Source organism: Abramis brama, assembly GCF_963993115.1.
Source record: "Abramis brama genome assembly, chromosome: 15".
Taxonomy (NCBI): domain Eukaryota; kingdom Metazoa; phylum Chordata; class Actinopteri; order Cypriniformes; family Leuciscidae; genus Abramis; species Abramis brama.
Window position 1 is genome coordinate 25185317 of NC_139977.1, and position 25507 is coordinate 25210823.

Sequence of the window (25507 nt, forward strand, 5' to 3'; positions counted from 1 at the left end):
AGTCTGAGGAGGAGGGGGCGGGGGTAACAACTCTCCAGTATTTTGAATTTGGACTTCAGTACTAATTTCAACTGTTGCTGTCAGTATTACTTACTGCACCTTTAACCCTGGGTTATTCTAAACCACAGGTAAATGGAATCATGAGTTATCACATTTCACACTGCAATTAATCCTGGATATTCATAAACTGACGTTTTACACTGTACACCCTGGGTTAATGTTAATGTCAGCACTGATTGGACGAATGCAGCATGCAACCTGTTTACATTTAAGGCTCTAGCATGTGCAATCTTGTATTATATATTGCTGACTGTACTATCAAGTTTTTCCTAAATGGACTTTTTCAGATATAAGGGTAAGAACTGAATATTCTGTTCTTCACTCCAATAGATGTTTTTATCACCATTTGACATTTCCCTCTTCAAACGCTGAAACGACATGCACGCCATGGCTCATTTCAGCGTTTGAAGAGGAAAATGTTAAATTTTGTCCATGACTGTCCAAATGAGGTGCGCTGTTGGTAACATTCTAACACGGCAGACTTTTCACACCACTCAAGATTAGCACTGCAATGTGGGGTAAACACAGCAAAGGTGGTTCTAAACCCTGCTCTGGAGCAGGATTTTATAACCCCGGGTAAAAAGTGGTTCTAAATTACAATTGTGAAATGTTCCTCTACCTGGGGTTAAAATTGTGGTTTAGAATAATGATAACCTGGGGTTAAGCACAGTGTGAAAAGCCCGTTTCACAGACAAGGCTCAAGTGTACTTGAGACATGCATGTTTGAGCTGTCTTAACTAAAAGCAACTTGCACTTGCATATCTTAAAATATGTCAGTACCATTGTTTTGTCTTACGATGCACACCATGTTTTTTTTAATAAAAAGCTCATTGATACAAGCTCAAACAACTTTGCTTTACCCAGGGTTAAAAGTGGCCTTAACTCTCAGATAAGTAGTGTGAAAAACATTTTAAAAGGAGATTAAATGGAGAGCAAATGGAAACTTTTAATGGGAAGACTTCTCAGATTTTTTTTTTTTGTCCTTCAAAACATCCTAGCAATCTCGCATGTGCCAAATCTGCAATTAAAAGTTATTAAAAGATTTCAATTTGAATTGACATTTCTCATCAAATTATTTTGAAACCTAATTATCTCAGCCGTGTTATTCATATTAGTTTTATTGCTGTAAACTGATCAAATTTAAAGGGTTGTTTCACCCAAAAATGAAAATTCTGTCATTAATTACGATATTTTTGATGAAATTCGAGAGCTTTCTGAACTCACCATAGACTGAAACGTAATTGCCACCTTCAAAGTCCAGAAAGGTAGTAAAGACATTGTTAAAATAGTCCATGTGACTACAGTGGTTCAACCTTAATGTTATGAAGCAACGAGAATACTTTTTGTGCGCAAAAAACAAAAGTAACGAGTTTATTCAACTATTTCTTCTCTTCCGTGTCAGTCTCTGATGCTGTTCACGTGAGCACCAAGACACATGCGTGTGATGCTGATGCAGAAGTCGGCCAATACTGAGCCGACGTTCTGATGTAGAACCCGTAAGCGCTGCACTGTGTTTACAACGTAACAAGCGAGTAATTAATGACATCATTTTAATTTTTAGGTGAATTAACCATTTAAATCTACCTTTTTATTCTTTTAGGAGAAACATCTGACAGTTACTTGAAATTAATCTTCAAGATACACTGTATCTTTCAAAAGTGTGGGTTAAAAAAAAAAAAATTGGGGGGGTTGTGAGAATAATACAATACAGTTGAATGCTCTAAAATGATCAAGTGACAGTAAAAACAATGTTATAAAATATTTCTATTTCCAAAAAAAATATTTAAGAAAATTATTATGGTTTGCACAAAATTACTAAGCTGCACAACTGTTTTCAATGTTGATTAGCATATTATAATGATTTTCATGTGACACTGAAGACTGGTGTAATGGTTGCTAAAAATTTAGCTCTGCCATCACAAAAATAAATTACATTTTAAAACATATTCAAATTGAAAACAGTTGTTTTAAAATGTAATAATATTTCACAATATTACTACTATTTTACTATATTTTTGATCATAAAATTGCAGCCGTGATGAGTATTTTTTTAAACATTAAATATCTTACCAATCTCAATGGTAATGTAAATTGTTCAAAGATCATAACTCAGTACTGTATGAAAGAGCTGTATATTTGTTGGGATGACATTCAGAATAGTACTGTTCACAAATGAACACCTACATATACTAGCTACTTTAAAAATAAACACACCTACGCAAAATCCGCTATATATGAGCACAAGAACTGACTCAGATCCATCTAATTGTACTACAGCGATTCTTAAATCATTTAGATTCATTGTCCTCCTGGTTTTCATCCTGAATCGCTCAATCACATGCAAATGTCTCCTGCGTCCCTTCCGAGCTTGTCTGCGTAATCTCATAAACGCATTCTGAGCACACGGCACTGCTAACCAGACCCAATTACCCTTTGTGATCATCTAATTGGCCCCTTTTTGTAATGCTAATTCAAAGCAACAATCGCAGATTGTCTGTTTATGTATGCGATTTCTGTTTGCTTCAGTATCCATGCCAGCTGGTCAGTGCACACTAAGCTTCACATGCTCAAACATTCGGCATTTATGACTTGATTTCTCATTCTGCTCTCGGATGCTTTATCGGTCCCATTGGAAATGACAGTAAATAAACAGAATGCCAGGCAGCTCAGAGTGTGTGTGTGTGCTGGGTTTCATGTGAACTGGTAGGGCCATCAGGCTCAGATGTGAAATTACTTCGAGCAGTTAGCTTTAAGTGTTCATGGCCTTTAAAGTCAACATGAAATCATAATGGAAAATTTGCATTTTTTTTATGCAGTATTGCAGTATTTATTATAGATGATTTATCTGAAGTAAAAGAAAACCACAATGATCCAATCAAATCCCAATGGACAAAATCAAGTCCCGGCCTACATTTGTTCAAACAGTTTCACTCGGATATTTGTCACAAGGGATGAAAAGACTTCCATTTCATGCCGACTTTAAAGTCAACATGAATTCTTAATTCAAGTTCCTTGCTGTATTGTGTTGCTCCACCTTCTGAAACATCACATTATGGAAGTCAAATGGCTTGCAAATGTTTTATGTTGAGTTTAAGTCTTCTGGATGAGAAGTCCAACATTTTGCTTCTCTCTCAGCAGCATGAAACTTTCTTTAATTATGTCCTTTACGCTCTTGCTTGGGGCTATTAATGCATTTTTCCACATTATTGGCATTATTGGCTTTCCTAAGGTGACATTGTAGCATATCATATAAGATGCCTGCTTGCTGTCTTTCTCTATCCCTCCATCTCTCTCTCTCTCTCATCCAACAGTATTCTGTTATTCCACTCATTTGTTGACACACTCCATCAGACAGTGTCACAGTCAGCACTTTAGAGCAGCGATGGTGCATTAAGAATCTCGCTGCCAGGCGCTCTTTTATTTGTTAGTATTCACAGCAGGGACAAAGCTGTTTTTTATCTCCTCCTGTAGTCTCCTATAGGAGTAGTTCACCCAAAAAGGAAAATCATTTACTCACCCTCATGTTGTTCCATACCCGTATCTCTTTATTTCTTCTGTGGAACATAAAAGGAAGCATTTTAAAGAATGTACTAGTTGTAACATCTCAAAGAGGCACAAAATCACTTTCACTGACCTTCACCTTGACTGTTCCCTGCTGGTGGAATGACCTGCCTAACTCAACCAGAGCTGCTGAGTCCGTAGCCATTTTCAAGAAACAGCTGAAGACGCATCTTTTTCAGCAACACTTGATCCATTAATACTAACATTTAAATGTATGTAATGTTTTTTCATGCATTACAGTTAATGAGGCTTTCAAGCTTCAAGAAGTAAACAAAATCATCAAATTATAATATAAAATTGATGCACCTTGATGGAAATAAATGTTGTGATGTTATTTCCATCAAGAGGTGTATCAATTTTTGGTCAAGATCTTGTATTGACAATGCAAGAGTCAAGCACTCTGTAAAGTCTCCTCCAGCACATCCCAAAGACTTTCAATGAATTTAAGGTCTTGACTCAGAGGTGCCAATTCATGTGTGGAAATTATTCTTCATGCTCATTCTTTCACATTTTGAATCTGATGAATCTTGACATTGTCATCCTGGAATATGGCCATGATGTGTTTTCCTACGTAGTAGTTTAAGATATGAAAAGCTACACACTCCATCAATTAGGGTTAGAATAACTGTTGCCAAACATATAACATGCTAGAAACATAACAATCACTGCATAATAAATGATCCAGTCATAGACTCTTAAGCATTTTGCCTATTTACATTTTTTTTTTTTTTTGGCCAGGCAGTGTATTATGATACTTGTATGAAAAGTTGGCAAATGGCACACTTCATATGCATTTGCAGTCTTGTGGACTTAGGCCCCATCCACACTACTGCATTTTCGTTTAGAAACAGAGACCTTTTGCTACGTTTGCACCTCCCGTCCAGACTAAAACGGCAAAAACGAAGACCTAAAACGGAGAAGTTTAGAAACGCTGCCGACCCCGTTTTGAGTTTTGAATCTCCGGAGGGCGTTTTAGTGAAGACGGGTCAAAACGGATGACTTTATAAATGATGACGCAGAGGCTCACGCTCGGCTCTATGATTGGGTGTCATCAGTCATGGAGTATACACAGGTAATATTCAGTACCATTAAACTCCACCCGCTGGAACAGTTTCTTACAGTAAGGGCTCGCGCGGAAAACGCGCGCATGCTAGAAATAGAACCGACGCCTATTTTTCATGCGACACGCAAGCGTGTTGGAAGCGTTTCCAGGCAAAATAGAATAGGAAAAGATGTTTATATGTCATTTTGACACAAATACATATTAATAAATGACATTTTGATGTTTGAAAGTCTCTAGGTTTACACCGGCACGCGCATGCCCAGTGTTGGTGAATGGTCACGTGATCCACGTTTTCAGTCGTTTAAATGTGGACGGAGATCAATTCTAATACGCAGCTAAAACGCTGGTGTGGACGGAGATCGTATTCGTTTTAATTCTCCGTTTCTAAACTAAAACGCAGTAGTGTGGATGGGGCCTTACAATGGCCGCCGAGTGCACGTGTCCGTTAAGTCCACAAGACTGTAGAGTGTTCCATTTGTCATGTTAGCTTTAATAAGGGTGCTAGCGAGCGCCCCCCTTGCGGCCGATATGCACACTTTTGCCGAGCCCTCACTGAAGTGAGCCCCGCAGGAGACTTCCACCCGACAGTCAAAGCGGCATTACTTCAAGAAAGCGTGGACTCAAAGGAAGATCGCAAGGGCATAGGGTTCCATTTGGGACAGGGCCTTTGAGTTCATGTCCTTTTCAAAATTGAAAGTGTTAGTCTGGATTCATTGTGATTTCATGGAAAAGAGAATCCTGAAAAGTTCTTTAAAATTTCCCTTTTTGTGTTCCACATAAGAAAGTTCCTGGTCATACAGGAACAACATGAGGTTGAGAAAACAGAATTTCAATTTTTGGGTGAATTACTGTATCCCTTCAAGTAATTTGTATTCTGTCATTCATCTCTTCGCTTTCTCATATTTTTTATTTTCTGTTCATTCCAATGTGTCTTCATTTTATTAGTCTTTGCTTTGCATTCCTCTATCCCAAAAAACAACTTGTCACTCGCTTAAAAAACCCAGGCAAATCATGGCCCAGGAAAGAAAGGAAACCAGATGCTTACGGACCAGATTAACTCCTAAATAAATCCAAACTTTGGGCTTTGAAACATTTCTGGGGATTAACGAAGCATCATTGGTGTTTATTTTCAACAGACGGAGTGACTCACGAATAAGCAGTTTTATTTTGTTACACTTAAAATCTGGACTACTGTATTTTGCAACTCAATAAACATTCCACAGAACTAGGTCAGAGATACGCAACAGAGCACGCCTGCGGACACAAACCGTTTCTGAAGTGCATTGCGAGGGAGTCTGAGCTGCATGGGAAGTGGATACTGCGAGGCCACCCTGAGAACAGGAAGTTCTTTGAGTTCATCCCAATTATAAGTTGTTGCATTGGAATGTGTGTGTTTAATGCCGACTTGGTGTATGTTTGTGTGTGTGTGTGTGTGTGTGTGTGGTAGCAGATAATGGTGTCATTTCACACTCAGCTGAATTTGTGGCGTCCCGCAGTGCCAGTTGCACTAGACTTGATCTGTGGAGTGACGGTGAGCATAGCAGACCATCAGAGACCAATGAGGCAAACACCACAAATAGGACTTTCATCTCCGCACCATGTTCCTCTGTATTGTATGTCTCTGAAAAGTGATCTGCCCTTGCGTTTCAGCAGTGTTAGGGACTAGCCTAGTTAAAGGAGTAACACTCCTCACTTAGCTATGTTATTTAAAAAGAGCTGAAATACTGAAAAATATAGTTATTTCTAACCAGTAGCATATGAAAGTCTGATTCGTTTTAGTTCATTCAAATGATTCATGAAAGTGAACTGCTTCTAAAATTATTCACCAATTCATCAATTGCCTGCATCGCATTTTATGAAATATTTAGTTCATTGTTCATCACTATGTTTTAGATTAATTAGGGTGTTTTGAGTTATTAGTTGCATTTAGTCTATTATTCAATGAATCTGAACTGAACCCTATTTGAATCTGAGTCCTATTGCTGAACTGATTTAAAAGATTCAATTTACTGGGATGAATCAAAATCTGCTTACGTTTGCAAGTTAAGTCTTAAAGATCCTTATTGTTTTTGTTTTTTTTTGCCAGATAAATACTGCTCTCATTCATATGTCATCAGATACTATTTATTTATTTATTTATTTATTATTTTTTAAAGATATTTCCTTCTTAAATAGCTTCAGTGTATTTATTCAGCCGGTTTTAGCTGGTAACTTGCAATGTTAAACTGCTTTAAAATGATTTGTAGCTTGGTAAGCGTCAGTTTCCAGGTAGCTTCTTGTGTTTGTTGTTTGCAGCTTGAGTATCAATGGAGCTCTTTATCATATGGAGTGGAAATGTTAGCATTTTCACATGAATATCTTTATATTCCCATAACTGCTTCTGCCTTTTATCGCTTAGCAGACACGCTGGACTGATTGTACCTCTTCATCTCTCTGTCACTGTCTCTCTCTCACAGGTGCTGAAGGGCAGCAAAAAGCTCTCCATGTCGGTGCGTTCTGTGGGCCGTATCCCAGGTGGTTATGTCACAAATCATGTCTACACCTGGGTGGATCCACAGGGGCGCAGTGTGTCCCCACCCCCTGACCTGCTGGCTGAGCATCGCAGTGCCACTCTGCGCAGGTCTAACAGTCAGGGCCGCAGCCACATGCAGCTTCTGCAGGACGGAGATGAGAAGAAGGTGAAGATTCACATTTACAGCAGTCCTTAATCGAGTTATAGCAAGTTTAATGTGTTTACATTATGTAATGAGGATATGACCCAGTTCTGATTAAGATAATGTAAGGTGGGTGCCAGTTAAGGTCCTGGGCTACCCCGAGAGAAAACATAGGAAATTAACATTTGAACTTTCTTGCTATATTACCATCCCCATTCGAGACACGATCACACTTGAGTTAATCACCTCCCAATTTACACATCATTCCCTTCACCCATCTCTACCTGAATTCACCCAAAAATATATATGGTTTAATATGAACAATTATCATACAGTATTATACATTTTTGGTATCATTTGAAATGTCTCAGTGCGACTGGTACAAAGGGTATCATTCCCAAAGAAGTAAACCAAAAGGTAATAAGGTATTTAAGAGTTTAGAGATATCTTGTTAACTGCTGTGGGTGTGCCCCCATGTAAATCAACTTCTGTCCCCAGTAAGTCTGGGATGGTGATTAATGCAAATTCTCACTGTGAACTCATGTTTACATTTGAAAAGAGGTTTCTGCCATGGTCTGAGTATTTAGGGAGATGCTGAAGAAGGCTCGGGGCGATTTGTAGCTCAAATTGGCACGTGATGCTGAGAGTGGCCGAGACTGTACTCTCATGTACTCTCAGCATCACGCATCTTTTCTCTTTATTCCAGAGCATTTGATGTTTTGTATTTATTATCTTTGAACTGATTATGAAATTGGCTTGATACATTTACCTGACATAATAAATTGTTACATTTGATTTTATTCTGACTGACTCTCCAATTGTTTTCCCAAGTAGATTAAATGGATTTGTATGTTCCCGCAAGTTTTGCATCAGATTAGTGACAACTAATATTTGTCACCAATTCAAGTGTACAGTGGTGTACTTGGTTTGCAATGACAAGAAGTGAATTTCCGTTTAGAACAGCAAATGCTGCTTGACCAATCTAAATTTGGGTGTGTCTTACCTCTGTTTTAATTTAATGTTACTTTAGAAAAGTGTATGTGGGAAACCACGGCATGGCCAATCCAAAGCTAATATAGAGAAGTAATATTGGTCAACTTATATCTGTAATAGTGGCCATACCTCTGCCTGAAGTAAACGTTTAAATTAAATTCAAGTGTATGCATTTCCATGGTGGCTATACCAAAGTATCTTTGATTGTGTAAATGTGAATGTGACCGATCTCAGGTATATAGCAATTACCTCTGTTTGATGATCAAAACTGACGAGATTGTGATCGTGAGACCTGCGTTAAAAACAGAAAACGTGAGGACCTCTGAGCGACATAGTTTTCTAATATGAACTGGTAAAATATACTTAAAGAGTTTAAAAAATATCTTAAAGAATAATCAAACTTTTATGATGCTCAGATATCATTAAAACCTTTTTCATTTATGGATTCAGATGAAATAACGAGGTAATACATATGAGAAAATGTATTTCATTTAATCTTGTTGTGTTGCGTAAAAGGAAAGACAGTAATGTGCAAAGACCTTCACCCATATTATTGGAAAACCGCCATTGGACCGATAAACGGGCTAACAATAATATACGCTACTGTTTAAAAGTTTGGGATCTTTATGATAATTTCATGTTTTCATGTTTTTGAAAGAAGTCAGGGCTCACCACTAAGAATTATTTTCCGGGCCAATTGTTAAAAGTTTTACTTGCCCCACCACCAAAAATGTAATAAATAAATAAAATAAAATAGACCTAGTTATTGTTTTCTGAGTTTTTGATCCATGTAACCTCATATAAATTTCAAAAATTGTTTAGGACAAGTAAACCTAGACCTTGCGGTTGTATTCGTTCCATTGACTTGCATCTCGTGCTTTTGCCTAAATCTGACCATGGAGTTGACTTTGGCGGAAAGCTGAAAGTGATTGCTAATAGGCTGTCCCAATCAGTGGCGCCTGCACAATCCAATCACGTTTGAGAGGGAAACAACAAATTGAGGGTTTCTGAGATGTTTCTTTTTTCCTTTTTTTTTTTTTTTTTTTTTTTTTTTTGAAGTAACAGGTACTCACAGTTATGGATAGAAATGTAGTGGAGTAAAGAGTACAATATTTGCCTCTCAAATGTACTTGAGTAAAGTCATGAGTACTCCCCAAAAATGATACTCGAGTAAAGTACAGATCCCTCAAAATTGTACTTAAGTACTGTACTCAAGTAAATGTACTCTGTTACTGTCCGGCTCTGGCGACAGTTAGTAGTTCAAATACAGTATGGATGGAGAACTTCTGATCATTTGCATGTGCAAGAGCCTTCAAAAACTCAATGCTAAAGCTACGTTGTTTACAGCTCACCAGCTTCAATAAATGGATGTAATTTTAAGTGTTCTGCTCCTGTATAGGCTGAGTGCAGAAATGAGTTTTCACTGGTGTGCAAGAGAGGAGCGAAAGAAGAATTTGCCTTGTCTTTCATGAAATGCTGTCTATGCTATTATTTCTGTAAACCAAAGCTCTTTATCTTATTTGTGCCAGCTGATGACAACCCCAATGATGCTGAAGTGCCATTGGACCGCTGCCCTTTTCTATAAGTCATAATTTATCTGCTGTCACGCATGCATATCTCTGGGCTAAACTATCTGTGATCATCTCCCATAACTAATGGGCAGTAGCACTTTAAGAAGGGGATTTATAAACTAGCCCTGATATGGTTCACCTGGGATGTTTTTTTTTTTGGTACTTCTGAAGCGTTTTGTGCTACTTTGATTTGATTGAGTCAAGATCCAGGAGCAACAAGATGTGTGCATGTGTGTGTGTGGCTGTGTGCTCGATTTGCATTTTACAGAAGTCTTTCTGGTAAACATACACAATGTGTACTCTGCTGATAAACCCTTTACGCTGATGCATTTCCATTTAGAACAATGCCGTCTGTTGGGGCAAATCCAAACCGGTGGATTAGTGTTTGGGGCTAGATGTCTTTTTATCAGACAATTATTGAATATGTATGAAACATCAAGTGGCAGCAAATACAAGAGAGTCTGTTCCACAGTTACTCAGTCTCCATCAGACCTGAACAAAACTAAGACATCTGCAGTTGAATGCAGGTGCCCTGTTATGAATTTTAAACTCTGAATTAAATATATAAATCAATGAAGGGTGAGGGGAAAAAATTATTTTGTTTTCACATCATTATATGCCTAAGGAACTGTGAACACACACTGTTTGTCGAATAAATTAAGCAATCAATCACTGAACATTGTCCATTTTGGCTCATTTTAAATGAGAACCGTTTTCTGTCTACAACCCAAATTTACCCTAGCACTATTCCTCACCCCTGTATTTTCTTATACTCTCACCTGTGTGCCAGAATTTGTTAAATGTGATTATAGGGAGAGTTTTATGAGCTGTTCATCCAGGTGTAAATCTTCCAAGGCTATTGGAGAGCATGCGCTCTTTCTCGGGCCCTGCGGCCGTTGGAAGCGAGAGCGCTAGCGTGGCGCGCGGCTTCATCAGTACTGCACAGCGCAGCAGAAATCTCTGTCGGTCCGCCCTGATTTACTACCCTGCTTGCTCGGGTCTCACATCACGGTGAAGCAATTTGCAGGGTAATTCTGACAAATTCCTGGGTACTGATAAAAAAGTTGCGTCGAAAGCTCTGTTGGAAGCCAAAATCTATTTAGCCTCTAGCACGCTTCTAAAGAAAAATAAAACATAAATATAAGGAGCCATTCATGGGAGAGACATTTATAAATGTATGGCATTATGAACAATGACACAGTATGGCCCTACGCCACCTTGACCTTTCAGGGATGGCTAGAACTAACCTTTAAGCAGCATGCTAGTGAGCGACAGATGCTTTTGGTGGGTTCTGGTGTTTGGAAGAGATGACGCGCTGCTGCATTGATCTCCCAGAGCGCACAGGCGCTCCAGTGACCCCCTTTGATTGGCTCTGCTGGGATTCTATGATGCATTCTAATCACAGCACTATTGTTGCTTTTGTTAAGAGGTCATGGGAGTCACATTAGTCCTTCTGCTGGTTCAGCAGATCTGCCATTTGCTATGGCACATGGGTTGTTATAGTCGAGAATTATAGTTGTAAGGCACAGTGCTCTAAGTTTGAGAGGTGAATTGTAACAACACATTGTGTTTGGGAAATATATTAATTTCCTTGTCACACCTCAGTGTCAATGCCACATTTCAGAGATTTGTTTGGGTGTGTAAAGCAGCCTGTGTAATGTATTTGGTAACTTATGGCACTGATTGTTATTGCATTAGATACAATGTCAAACATGTGCATTCGTTTTAAAGAAACAGAGCACAAACTGTAACGTTTCAGGCTGAAGATGAGGCAGGTGAAGCGGATCTAAATGCAGCAGTTACTTTATTAAATAAATCAAAAGAGCGAAATCCACAAATGAAGGTAAACGAAACTGTGTGCATAAGCACAGCTAACACCAGACAATAAGTGAATGAAACCGAGGACGCATTATATATAAAACTAACAAAGGATCAAAACGAGGAACAGGTGTGTGAAATCAATTAAACAATAAATAACCATGATAACCAATGATAAACGTGCTAGAAACCTTGACAACAGAAAGGAAGCACAGGAAATAATGGCAAATGATTAGCCATTACTTCAGTCTTCAAGTCAAGTCAAGTCAAGTCAAGTCAAGTTTATTTATATAGCGCTTTTCACAATACAGATTGTATCAAAGCAGCTTCACAGTATTAAATTAAAATAATACATCAATGTTTGTTTCTAGTGGAAAACGTCCACGTTTGGTAATGCTGATCAATAGTATTGTTGATTGATTAATTAAATTAAATATCCTTAAATATCCCCAACTGAGCAAGCCAAAGGCAACAGTGGCAAGGAACCGAAAAACTCCATCGGGTGACCTAATGGAGAAAAAAAAAACCTTGGGAGAACCCAGGCTCAGTCGGGGCCAGTTCTCCTCTGGCGTTTATGAACTAGAGGTCGGATTTAACTGTAAGATTAAAAGTATTATATGAATGCCTGGCTGAAGAGATGCGTCTTTAATCTAGTTTTAAACTGGGAGAGCGAGTCTGAGCAACGAACAGTATCAGTAACTAACCTATTCCAGAGTTTTGGAGCTAAATGTGAAAATGCTCTCCCTCCTTTGGTGGACCTAGATATCCTAGGTATGACCAAAAGCCTTGAATTTAGTGATCTTAAAGAGCATGATGGATTATAGGGCGATAGAAGATCCGTTAAATAGACTGGAGCTAAGCCGTTTAGGGCTTTATAAGTCAGTAGCAATACCTTGTAATTAATACGGAACTTTATAGGTAACCAATGCAGTGATGATAAAATTGGTATTATATTGAAGGATCTTCAGTGTCACATGATATGTTAATTTTGGTGCTCAAGAAACATTTTGTACTATTTTTGTCATGATTCTGCCATCTTGTTCTTGATTTTCTCTTGTCTTGCGGCAGAATCATGACAGGCCCATGTTTCATGTGCAGCACATGGCCATTTGTTTGGCCATGTGCTTGCGTTGTCTCATCATGTAACCCCGCCCCCTTGTTATCCTCGTTTTGTAATCATTACCGTATTAGTTTCACCTGTTGCCCTCATCATTAGTTTCTCCCTATTTAATCCCCTTGTGTTTGCTGTCCTGTGCCGGTTCATTGTTAATCAATGTGAGATCTGTCCGTGAGTAAATCTGTTGAGAGACTTGTCTAAGTAGATGTTTGATCCTGTTTCTGTTATAGTCTAGTTTGTCTAGTGTTAGTCTAGTTTAGTCATCCCTCGTCTGTCTTGCCCTTGTTTTGCCCCCTCGTGGGTTTTGTTTTCCCTGTTTTTCTGTAATAAACCCTTGAGATGTCTGCAAATGGTCTGCGATTGGGTTCTCTCCTTCTAAACCATAACAGAATGAACCGGCCAAGACCGAACCCAGCAGACAGAATGTCTTCCCCGTTTCCATGTCAGTCGGAGCACCACCGAACAAGCTACCCAGCTGACTTGCCTGTTTTCTCTACTCTGCAGTCATCAGACCCCGAACGATGGTGGCAGTCGGTTATCGCCGACGCCCGGGAGGGCAAGCTTCCTTTCCCTCCTCAGGGTAAGCTGTCCCTGAGGAAGTACGCCCAGGTCGTTGAAGAGAGGAGGTTTTTTTTGCCGGACGCCCTGGTCAATAGCTACCTCATCGCGGGTCTCAACGTCCCTCCTCCTCTTTCGGAACGAGGAGGACTGGTCAACCGCCCATTCCACAGTATGGTGGAGAGTCTGTCTCGGAGGGAGCTGCAGAGTACTACAAGGTCTTCTTCTCCCGCTTCACTTCCTGTGATCCCTGAGGGTCGTCTGCTAGCCGTCGCTACACATGGGGACCAACCCAGTCCTGCCGTGACTCCTGAGACACCTGGGACACCTTCCACGTCCATCAAACTTCATGGTAAGCGTGGAAGGCACCCGTCGTGGGAGTCAGCATCAGAGTCTTCCTGCCCGGAGTCCTCCTCGCCCGCGTTGAGCTCCCCAGTTCCTTTAACGGTTCCTGCTTCACCTCCCTCTCCTGTCCCCAGTCTGGCTACCGTCTCTGCTCCGCGACCCAGGAGAAAGAAGAGGAGGAGGGGAGTCTCCCGTCCTTCGTCTCTGGCTGTCCCAGAGCCCGCTACTGCAAGCGCTGTCCCAGAGCCCGCTACTGCAAGCGCTGTCCCAGAGCCCGCTACTGCAAGCGCTGTCCCAGAGCCCGCTACTGCAAGCGCTGTCCCAGAGCCCGCTACTGCAAGCGCTGTCCCAGAGCCCGCTACTGCAAGCGCTGTCCCAGAGCCCGCTACTGCAAGCGCTGTCCCAGAGCCCGCTACTGCAAGCGCTGTCCCAGAGCCCGCTACTGCAAGCGCTGTCCCAGAGCCCGCTACTGCAAGCGCTGTCCCAGAGCCCGCTACTGCAAGCGCTGTCCCAGAGCCCGCTACTGCAAGCGCTGTCCCAGAGCCCGCTACTGCAAGCGCTGTCCCAGAGCCCGCTACTGCAAGCGCTGTCCCAGAGCCCGCTACTGCAAGCGCTGTCCCAGAGCCCGCTACTGCAAACGTTGTCCCGGATCCAGCTATTGAAGGCACGGTTCCAGAGTTTGCTGTCGTGAGCACTGCAGAGAGGGTAGCGGCCGATTCAGCTGCTGAAGCTGTCTTGCGCTCGGTTTCAGCTCATCAAAGGATGCCTGTCCATGTCGCTGCCGAAGCATTGGCTGAATACTTAAAGCGTCTTGTCCAAATTCTTGAAGTCCCTGTCAAGTCAGTCTTGTCGTCTTGTCCTGAGTCCACTGTGTCTAAGAGCGCCGTACCCCAGTCAGCTGCCGAGAGCGCCGTACCCCAGTCAGCTGCCGAGAGCGCCGTACCCCAGTCAGCTGCCGAGAGCGCCGTACCCCAGTCAGCTGCCGAGAGCGCCGTACCCCAGTCAGCTGCCGAGAGCGCCGTACCCCAGTCAGCTGCCGAGAGCGCCGTACCCCAGTCAGCTGCCGAGAGCGCCGTACCCCAGTCAGCTGCCGAGAGCGCCGTACCCCAGTCAGCTGCCGAGAGCGCCGTACCCCAGTCAGCTGCCGAGAGCGCCGTACCCCAGTCAGCTGCCGAGAGCGCCGTACCCCAGTCAGCTGCCGAGAGCGCCGTACCCCAGTCAGCTGCAGACGACGATCTCCCCGATTTTGAGATGCTGAGCTTTGAAACTGAGCCGTCTTCGGGGAGCTCTGTTTTTGCTTCTGCTCCTCAGTCACCCGCAGTATCCCCTGCCTTGTCTCCTGTTGTGTCACCTCCTGTCTCCCCTGTCAAGCTGCCTACTGTTTCCCCCAAGTCATCCCCTCATGCGTCTCCAGTCAAGTCCCCCCGGATTCCCCGTCCTCAGTCCTCATTACGGAGGCCCAAGACCCCCAGTCCTCCCATCCACCCAGGACTGCCCCCCAAGGACTTTGTGTTTCCCCCACCTCCTCTGCCTTGTTTATTGTTTTTGATTTTGCACCCTAACCCTGTTATTGTTTTTTCATGTTTGCCATTAGTGTTATTCGTCATGTTTTGTTGGTTTGTGTCCTTGTCACAGTCTGTTATGTCTCGTGTTTAGTTTCCCTTAGGGAGCGTCTGGAAGCCGCTCCTTAAGGGAGGGGTTCTGTCATGATTCTGCCATCTTGTTCTTGATTTTCTCTTGTCTTGCGGCAGAATCATGACAGGCCCATGTTTCATGTGCAGCACATGGCCATTTGTTTGGCCATGTGCTTGCGTTGTCTCATCATGTAACCCCGCCCCCTTGTTATCCTCGTTTTGTAATCATTACCGTATTAGTTTCACCTGTTGCCCTCATCATTAGTTTCTCCCTATTTAATCCCCTTGTGTTTGCTGTCCTGTGCCGGTTCATTGTTAATCAATGTGAGATCTGTCCGTGAGTAAATCTGTTGAGAGACTTGTCTAAGTAGATGTTTGATCCTGTTTCTGTTATAGTCTAGTTTGTCTAGTGTTAGTCTAGTTTAGTCATCCCTCGTCTGTCTTGCCCTTGTTTTGCCCCCTCGTGGGTTTTGTTTTCCCTGTTTTTCTGTAATAAACCCTTGAGATGTCTGCAAATGGTCTGCGATTGGGTTCTCTCCTTCTAAACCATAACAATTTTCCATTTTTAAAACAGTTGTATTGTTTAATATTTTAGTGGAATCTGTGATGCATATATTTATGGAAATATTCTGAAACATTAAAAATTACACTTTTGATCAATTTATTGCATCCTTGCTGAATAAAAGTAAAAAAAAAAAAAATCTTACCGACTCCAAACTTTTGAACAGTTTTTGTTCAATTGTTATTGTTGCATTGTCTTATTGTTCAAAATGCATTTTAAGTGTGAAATGTATTAATTTGATTTACAGTGCCTTCCTCTTTACAGGTAAATTTGGTGCTGGATGACGGCCGTTCTCTGGGTCTCATGATCCGCGGAGGGGCTGAATACTCTCTGGGTATCTACATTACAGGTGTAGACAAAGGGTCTGCAGCGGAGTGTGGAGGACTGAAGGTACAATTTATGCCTATTTTACCCACATCCTTTCATTTGATCTATTTTTGTAGCATTTTTTTCCTTAATTTGTTTTACCGTGACCACTAACTGTCTCACTGTTGAGAGTATTTCACACTCCCGTAGTCTATCTTTCGCTCTCATTTCATGCATTAATTGATCCACAACTCTGACATGTTAATTATGGAAGTTGATTTTCTCTTTCCAAATATTTAAGCTTTTAGTCTTTTATCAGGGTTTACCTACATGTGTGAGCAGCAGCCAGTGGGGCCCATGAGGAAAGCAGCTTAGTAAACAGACTTCACAATGTATTTGTAAAAATGCAAAAAAGCTTTCTATGATGGTTTGGATTAGGGTTAAGGTTAGTGGTTAGAATATATCAAGCTCAGTGTAAAAACAATAGAAGTCAGTGAAAAATCCCAACCAAGATATACCGTTCTTCGTTTGCCCACTATCCAACAGGCACCCCATAAACCCGACGGTTTGTTGATTGATAAAACATGTTTGTTTATTCCGGCTTAAAGTGTCCTGCTGGTTTTATTTCAGCTTTCAGTTGAGCAATTCCGTCAAGTGTCTTTGTGCATGAAAGATGAAAAAATAATTATCAGAGTTCACTGTGAACTGCGTGTGATTTTTCTCCAGCTATTCCCCTGTTTAATATTAGGCCCAGACATCCTGCGTTTATTCCCTTTATTCATTTTAGCCACAATTTGTGGTGAATATCATTATTATGTGGTGTTAGAGAAAGTTTTAAGCTCTTTTCAATCTGGCAGTTCGCTTTGTGCCCGGCCTTTAGATTCATGATGGGATTGAGAGGAGAAGGCAGTTTAAAGGGAGGGCGATCCAGATACGCTCTGTGTGGAGAGAGAGAGTTGGAGAGAGTGTTGGATGTTTTATCTTCAGGCCATATGTCTGTTCAGAAGAGAGATGTGAGATGGATTTCTGGGCAGCAGCGGACACAAACATGAAAGCAGCAGCATTTATCATGTCACGTATATGAAAAAAACCATGGCATATTTATGATAAACACATACAGTACTGTTAAAATGTTTGGGGTCAGTAAGATTTGAAAGAAATTAATACTTTTATTCTGCAGCAGAGGCATTATTTTGATCAAAAGTGACAGTAAAGACATTTAAACAATTTATGTTTTGTTTGTACGTTCTATTCATCAAAGAATCCTGAAAAAATTTAGTTTCCACAGAAATATTAAGCAGCACAACTGTTTTCAACATTGATAAAAAATAAGAAATGTTTCTTGAGCAGTAAATCAGAATATTAGAATGATTTCTGAAGGATCATGTGACACTGAAGACTGGAGTAACTCAGCTTTGCCATCACAGGAATCAATTACATTTTAAAATATATTAAAATGGAAAACTGTCATTTTAAATTGTAATAATATTTCACAAATAAATGCAGCTTTGGTAAGCATAAGAGACTTCTATCAAAACATTAAAAAATCTTACCAACCCCAGACTTTTGAACGCTAATGAATTTACCCAAAAATTAAGATTCTGTGATCATTTATTCACCCTAAACCTGTAGACTGTTATGCTTTTCTTTGAAACACAAAAGGAGAACTTTTGAAGAATCTTTACACAGCTAATTTCCATGCATCAATATGAAAAGTGAAGCATTGTGTGTGCAATATGGACTATTTTTATAGTGTTATTTTGTCCTTTTTGTAGCTTTACAGCTGTGGTCGCTATGAACTTTCGCTGTAAAATTGGCAGGTAAGCCCTCGAGTTTGAGACACCACTTCAGAGTGAGAAAGTAGCTTTCATCCAAATAGCCCGACACTCAGAGTGATTGTGTTATTATGGTGTTAGCAGCAGATGAACCCCTGACCCGACACCCCGATATAGACACACACAAACAGAAAAACACAAATGCACAGATCAATGAAACCAGGTGGATGAGCCATCTATTTCCCAACAGGTCCCATTGGATGGATGTAAGGCCAGGAGGTCTGTAGAGAGGTTGCTTTCAATATGTGCAGCTCCATATGTACTTATCCATATATCCATATATATATCCTGCCAGAAAAGAAGTATAAATTGGTATTGCCACCAAATCCCTATTTGTTCAAAGCAGGAGGAGGAGGAAGTTATCCATTTTGGAATTACTGGACTTTATAAATATTAATGCTGTGTTCCGTTCAGTTTCCGACTTGGATCAAATTTCCAGTTTTGAGACTTTCGAATCAGAAATCACAAATTGACTTTGCCAATATGTGTCGTTTGATGGCATGCTGCATAGCAGAGACAGATTTTGATGTTGCTTTCTGTTATCCAGTGTTGGGGAAGCTACTCAAGATTAAACTACTATCAGTCAAATTCTTTTGAATGTAGTTAGCTACAAAACAAAACTACATTGAAGCTACATTGGAACAATGTCTTTATAAATATACTGTATATCAGAATAATTATCAGATGATATAATTTATTATTACAATAAGTCTTTATTTTACGGTTTTGCCAGTGACTTAAATCTTTTGATTCAGTTCACTAAAAAGTCCTAAATTTGTTTGCTAATTAAAGTAGAAACACCCTAATTTATAAAAACACAGGGTAACATTTTACAATAAAGTTCCATTTGTTAACATTAGTTAAAGGCACAATGTGTAAAATATCCACTAGCACAGTGTTATATATTTTGTTGACTTGTGTACTTACATTATCCCAAATGTTTCCAAATCCAGAGAAATTTGCAATTTTAACTGTTCACTGTTGTGTGAGTCCCGTCGGATTGATTTCCATCGGCTGTGGAGGTGAAGACAACAACTCCCATCATTCCACGCTCTTTCACAGCATCATCAAGCTACACCTTTATTGTTGTTTTTAAAATGCAACCTCTAGCTGCAAAAATTACATACTGTGCCTTTAACTACGTTATAGTTAACATGAACTAACGAGTTCATTAAGAGTTTATTAATCTTAGATAATGTTAATTCCAACATTTACTAATGTATTATTAAAATCAAAAGTTTATGTTAATTAAATGATTATTTAATAGACACAAGCTGATTTAACAAGAACAGCTGTCTTTTTATTAACTAACATTAACAAAGATGAATAATGTCGACAACACGAACCAAACTCTTTCAGGCCTTTGCAGACCTTTTACATTCACAAACAGCTATATTACACTGCATGAATGGTATTATTCGAAAAAGCATAAAGGGAAAACTTAAACTAATAGGACCTTATTGTAAAGTGTTACCACATTGGGTACACAGCGGTATTTCACTGAATATATGGCAATAAAAAAAACATCCGTGAATTGTTTTCTTGAACAGGCTCATGTCCAAATGAACTGATTAACTGAAAATGAAACACTCCCCACTGTAACATATCAGACAGAGGAATAGTCAATGAGAGTGTTTGATTATTGCTTCAGCTCACTGTGTTTACAATACAGTGTGACATTAACAACCTCAACATAGCATTTTGTGACACCCATACTTTGTTGGAAGATGTAGCTTGTTAAATTTTGAAAAGAGCTACTGAAAAATGTCCAACCTGCATGCATTTTTATATTCTGTAGAACTCAAAATAAGATATTTTGAAAAACGTCTCAACGGTACTTTGTCTGTACCGTACAATGAAAGACAATGGGGTCCAATGTTGTTTATTCCACACTGCCATAGAGGAATGTGCTTATCGTACACTCAGGATAGTGGTGATGGATGAATTAAGTCTTATCTCTGAAATGATTATGACCGCAGTAGCACATTCTTCCACAGGCAACATCAGCACTTGTTTGCAAACATCATCTGTTTTCCTATATCACTCCTTGCATTTATCTTTATCTCAGACCTTGTGGTTTAGTTTGAGGTCTTTGAGGCAGATACAGCTCATGGAGTTTTAATTGGATGGAATAATGGGCTTGCGCACTGAGTGGTCTCTGGTCCTCAGTGTTTCAGAGCACAAAACCCCTACTGGCCTCAGAAGAGCTGGAGTTAATCAGAACTTCCGCAGTGTAGAAACAGCGTGTGTGCATGGTTGCCAGATTGCAAATATTAAGTAAAACACAGGGCAGAAAATGTATCATTTTAACAGAAAAGCTCTGATTGGGGGATTAAAAATCTTAAAATCTGGCAACCGAAAGCATGAAAGCTTAAAAACAGTCTGTAATATTTTGTATACAAAAACAAAGAGAGGTTTTAGGAAAGTTACATTTTAGTCTTGTCTTTTTTCATCAATGATATTGCATGTTGATATAGTCACAGATATCGTTCAGTGATGTTGGTCTCGTCTCATCTTAGTCGTCTCATCTCGTCTCATCTTAGTCATCTTAGTCGTTGTTTTTCAGTTAATCAGTGTGCACTCGCTGTAATGGTCATATTACTAAAACCCATAAAAAGGATAAAGGCTTTTTAGGACTTTATCTTCACACAGTTTTTAGTGAAACCCAGCATTTTGAAGAGCCACTGCTCCATTAGCTGATTTTGTCAACCTGAGGCCTGAGATTCAGACACAATTACTAATTATTTTTCATTCAATAAATCTGTCCCTGTTTCTTTCTCTGGTTTCTCATATCTCTCAATCTCTCATAGGTTCTCATAATTTTTACTTTTTATTTTTTTAGAATCTATCATTCCATTTTAGATAAAATGCATCATTTTTTAAACTGTCAAGTACATTTAATAAAATTCTTTGAAATTATTTAAAATATATATTTTATTTTATTTTTATAAGTTTAAGTTTTAAAAGCAATCTGTCTTAGAATCCATTGTTTCCTTCTAGATAAATTGCATTTTTATTTATTTACTTATTTTACTGTCAAGTAAATTCTTTGACAAGATCTAAAAAAAAAAAATCTTGAAGCTAATCTTTAAGTTAAAATCATATAACATTGCCCTGCCAGTTTCCTTGAAAATAATTGCAGGACCTCAGAGGCTTTTATACAGTGCTGTCTTGTACTTGCAAATTGCTTGAATATCTATGATCTGCAGTTAGATGTCCCCTCACCTTTGCCCGACGCGCTTTTCACCTTAATAATATTTTATAGCCCATACTTTTTAAAGCTGTCAAGATTTTTATCAGTCATATTGAGCGGCCGGTTCCTTCTCTGTTCAGCTATCCACCCTGCGTCACATAAAGCCAATTCACTTTGGTCCTTGAGGAGTTTTAGAAGAAAGTAATTTGCCGTGGAAACTTTCGCCCAGGGGAATCGTACACTTTTACTGTGATATTTGGGGACTTTTTCAGTTTTCAAGTTTTCAACTTTTGAAGCACATAGCCACATCCACAGACTGAGCAGTCTTTCAGAAAAAGTAGGCTGCTCATCATAAGAAAAGTCCCTCCGGACTAAAAAAAAGCCTTTTAGACTGTGAACGTGACTACTTTTGCACATTTGTAATCCACTTTGAAATGGCCACGCCTCTGTGTGATTGATAAATATGGTCGTTTTAATGAAGAAGCATCTGCACTGTGGGCAGATCTGTCTGTATTGCTGCTCCTGCCACTGTGAGTGAGTGTTACTCAAACTTTAAGTACTCTTGGTGTTGCCATAAGTCTAAAAAGCTCATTAAGTACAATGATGAATGAATGAACGGATGGGCTAAGCACCACTATGTCCATATTCAGAGCATGGCAGGTCATCAGAGAATGGCAGAAAGAAAGATGGAGAGTGAGAAGGACAGACAGTGGATATAAAAGAATGATGACATGACAGATTGAAAGACAAAAGAGAATTAAAGCTGCAAGCAGCGATGAAAAGGGCCCTCGCACCCCTGCCACCGCCACCCGGCGCCTTTAGTAAAGGCCTTAAGATTACACTCACCAAATTTGAAGAGGATCAGATCAAAACTGTAGGAGGAGTTTGTTAAAGTACAACATCAGGAAATGGCAAAAACTGCACAAAATCTGAGAGGAAGTTCAAAATAGCTGACTTCCTGTTGTGTTTAGGGCTGAGCTCCAAGAGACTTTTTTGTAGGTATTGGGTCATTACATGTATGTACCAAATTTCATACCTGTACGTGAAACGTAGAGCCAGGGCAAAATGTAGGGGCAATAATTAAGCCATTTTGCCCCACCCAATTTTGAAAACCACATCACACATACATTTTCACCACTTCTGAAGCGTGTGCAAAGTTTCATGATTTTTCGAGCACGTTTTGTATTTGCCACACTTCCTGCTACCAGCAGGTGGCACTATTGCTATAACCAAATATGAGCATGGTCATGTGTTCAGGACAGGACTCTTATCAAACATGTGAAGTTTGGGGCAGATTGGACATTGAATGCCTGAGTTACTGCAGGCTGTCTGTGGTTGCCTAGCAACATCGGAACTGCAAGCAATATTGACAGAGAACTTATCTGATCATGCATATATCACCGGAAGGCCGAAATTGGGTGAACATTTGTCAGGCCGCCGAGGGCTCACCCTTCGACGAAAACTCAAGATCTTCGCAATTTAACGTCGCAAAGGCCTTAAGATTACACTCACCAAATTTGAAGACGATCAGATCAAAACTGTAGGAGGAGTTTGTTAAAGTACAACATCAGGAAATTACGAAAAATGCACAAAATCTAGGAGGAAGTTCAAAATAGCTGACTTCCTGTTGTGTTTAGGGCTATGCTCCAAGAGACTTTTTTGTAGGTATTGGGTCATTACATGTATGTACCAAATTTCATATCTGTACGTGAAACCTAGAGCCGGGGCAAAATGTGGGGGCAATAATTTACCGAATTTGCCCCCCCCCCAATTTTGAAAACCATATCACACGTAAATTTTCACCACTTCTGAAGCGTGTGCAAAGTTTCATGAGTTTTCGAGCATGTTAAGGCCCTCTAAAAAGCGATTCACTTTGGAGGAGAAGAAGAAGAAGAAGAAGAAGAAGAAGAAGAAGAAGAAGAAGAAGAAGAAGAAGAAGAAGAAGAAGAAGAAGAAGAAGAAGAAGAAGAAGAAGAAGAAGAAGAAGAAGAAGAAGAAGAAGAAGAAGAAGAAGAAGAAGAAGAAGAAGAAGAAGAAGAAGAAGAAGAAGAAGAAGAAGAAGAAGAAGATCTTATTCTAGTGTCCATATCTCTGAATACCTCAACTAAGACAAAAAATAGATGTAAAAATGTTTATATATATATATATATATATATATATATATATATATATATATATATATATATATATATATGAATGTATAAAGAATAGTGTGTTTCACAGGTTATGTGTTTCACAGGAGAATCTGATGATTGAAAAAATCTAATATTTTCATATTACTGTTATTAAACCGTATTCTGAAGTATTCTGCAGTCAATTATGTCAAGCTTTATAGGAGAACTAATTTTATTGGAGGGCTCTTAAAAGCATGACATTTTTTAAAAGTACACATTATTTTATGACAGTTATTTTTTTAACAGTACAGAGTATTAGCCTATATTTTTACCTGTCTGCTGCATTTGATGTAATAATTCATACTAGCTGACAAAAGCTAGTGAAGACCTTGGGACTTTTTTATGTATTCTGTCTAGTGTTATTTTCGTTAACAAAATCTATGATGAAACGACTAAGACGAGACGAGACCAACATCACTGAACGATATCTGTGACTATATCAACATGCAGTATCGTTGATGAAAAAAGACGAGACTAAAATGTAACTTTACTAAAACCTCTCTTTGTTTTTGTTGACTTAAAAGAGGCGACAAAATGTTACAGACTGTTTTTAAGCTTTCATGCTTAAAATGCTGCGGAAGTTCCGCCAATGATCTGAAAACACAAACTTGTTAGCTGGAGTTCAGCAAACTCCTTTTGAGATATTCTGCTTAAATGAAAGTGTCGTTCAGTCAGTCTGTGTTCTTTAGCTGCTTGTGTGTTTGTGATTAACTGTAATAAATCCAAACTAGGATCTCGACTATATTTGCAATTGCGGTTGCTGAATAAATGCACTTACACAACCTCTGTGTGACAATACACACGTCTTACACATTCCCAAACATTTACCCCCAGTTTCAAAAACAAGGCTTTGCTTTTAACCGAAAGCAACTTGTACTGACATATCTTAAAATGTCAGTGTCAGTGCCGTTGTTTTGTCTCAAGATGCACACCAGGGGCCGGTTTCACAAAGATAGACTTTGACTATGGCTTAGATATAGTAGATAGTCAGACTTCAGATAGACATCTAAATCAGACCGTTGCACAAAGCACTTAAGACTCTGACTATCTTAAGTAGGACTACACTGCAATGCATTCTGGGTAAAATAAGACACTTTTCAAAACAAAAAACATGGCGGATCGAGTAAGCGCATTCAACCGCTCAGTGCAGTTTACCTCAGCAGAAAATATGTGTTTGTTGGAGGAGTATAACAGTTACAAGGACATTTTACTTGGGAAATTTAACAGAGAATGTGGTAACAAGAAGAAATGTTTAAATTATGAGCCATTTTCCCTTTTCTTTTGGCTGTTTGTAATGTAACTGATTGTTACTGCTGGTTGCCAAGGTAACATAGAGTCTTAGACCTAAGTTAGCCTGGGGGTAAGGTGTCTAATTTTTTTGGTCTGAACTAAGTCAGTCTTTATTTTTGTGAAATATTAGACTAGTCTATGAGCAAATTTTAGACTTTTCTAACACTATAGACCGGTCTAAAATAGCTTTGTGAAACCGGCCCCAGTATTGTTTTTCTCTAAGGCACATTTAAAAAAGCTACTTAAATGTCCTAATTGAACGAAGGCCTAATCCTGGCTTAATCTAAGCCCTGTCTGTGATACCAGGCCTAAAACGACAAAGTATGTGCAGTGAATACAACAGTACAGCAATACAGCAGTAACCTCTAAATTACTTTGCTAAATGAAGAATGAGTGATGCACTGTGTTCTGATGTTTGACGTAGAGCAGATGTTATTTCTCTCACAGACCTGGATTTGTAACAAAGCGTGATTGCTGTGTGCATTAGCCCGCTGTTCCTGATTGCTGTACGGATATTGGAGCCATTTGGGGAAAACAAGCAGCCAAGCTGATTTCTCATCCTTCTTCTCTTTCATCATCTTCTTCATCCTCCATCACTATAGAGAAGCGGGAAGGAGAGAAATGTCAGGGATGCCGTGGTCGGGGCAGGCGTTTTTCCAAATGCCAAGCATTTTTCTCATCACTCTCGAGGGCGTTTGCACTGACAGCGATGAAATCTCTGGAGGCCTTCGAGTCTTTGCTGTTGGTTTCTTGTTGACTGCTCAACTTTCTAG

At 39.7% G+C, this 25507-nt stretch overlaps 1 protein-coding gene across 1 annotated transcript in view; it reads left to right on the top strand.

The window, feature by feature from the left end:
• The window catches only part of whrna (whirlin a), a 107391-nt gene that overhangs the window by 42095 nt on the left and 39789 nt on the right, over positions 1-25507 (top strand). The window contains exons 3-4 of the mRNA XM_084137946.1: positions 7141-7362; positions 16201-16326. Of these exons, the coding sequence (XP_083994072.1) occupies positions 7141-7362; positions 16201-16326 (348 nt within the window). The remainder of the gene's footprint in view (positions 1-7140; positions 7363-16200; positions 16327-25507) is intronic.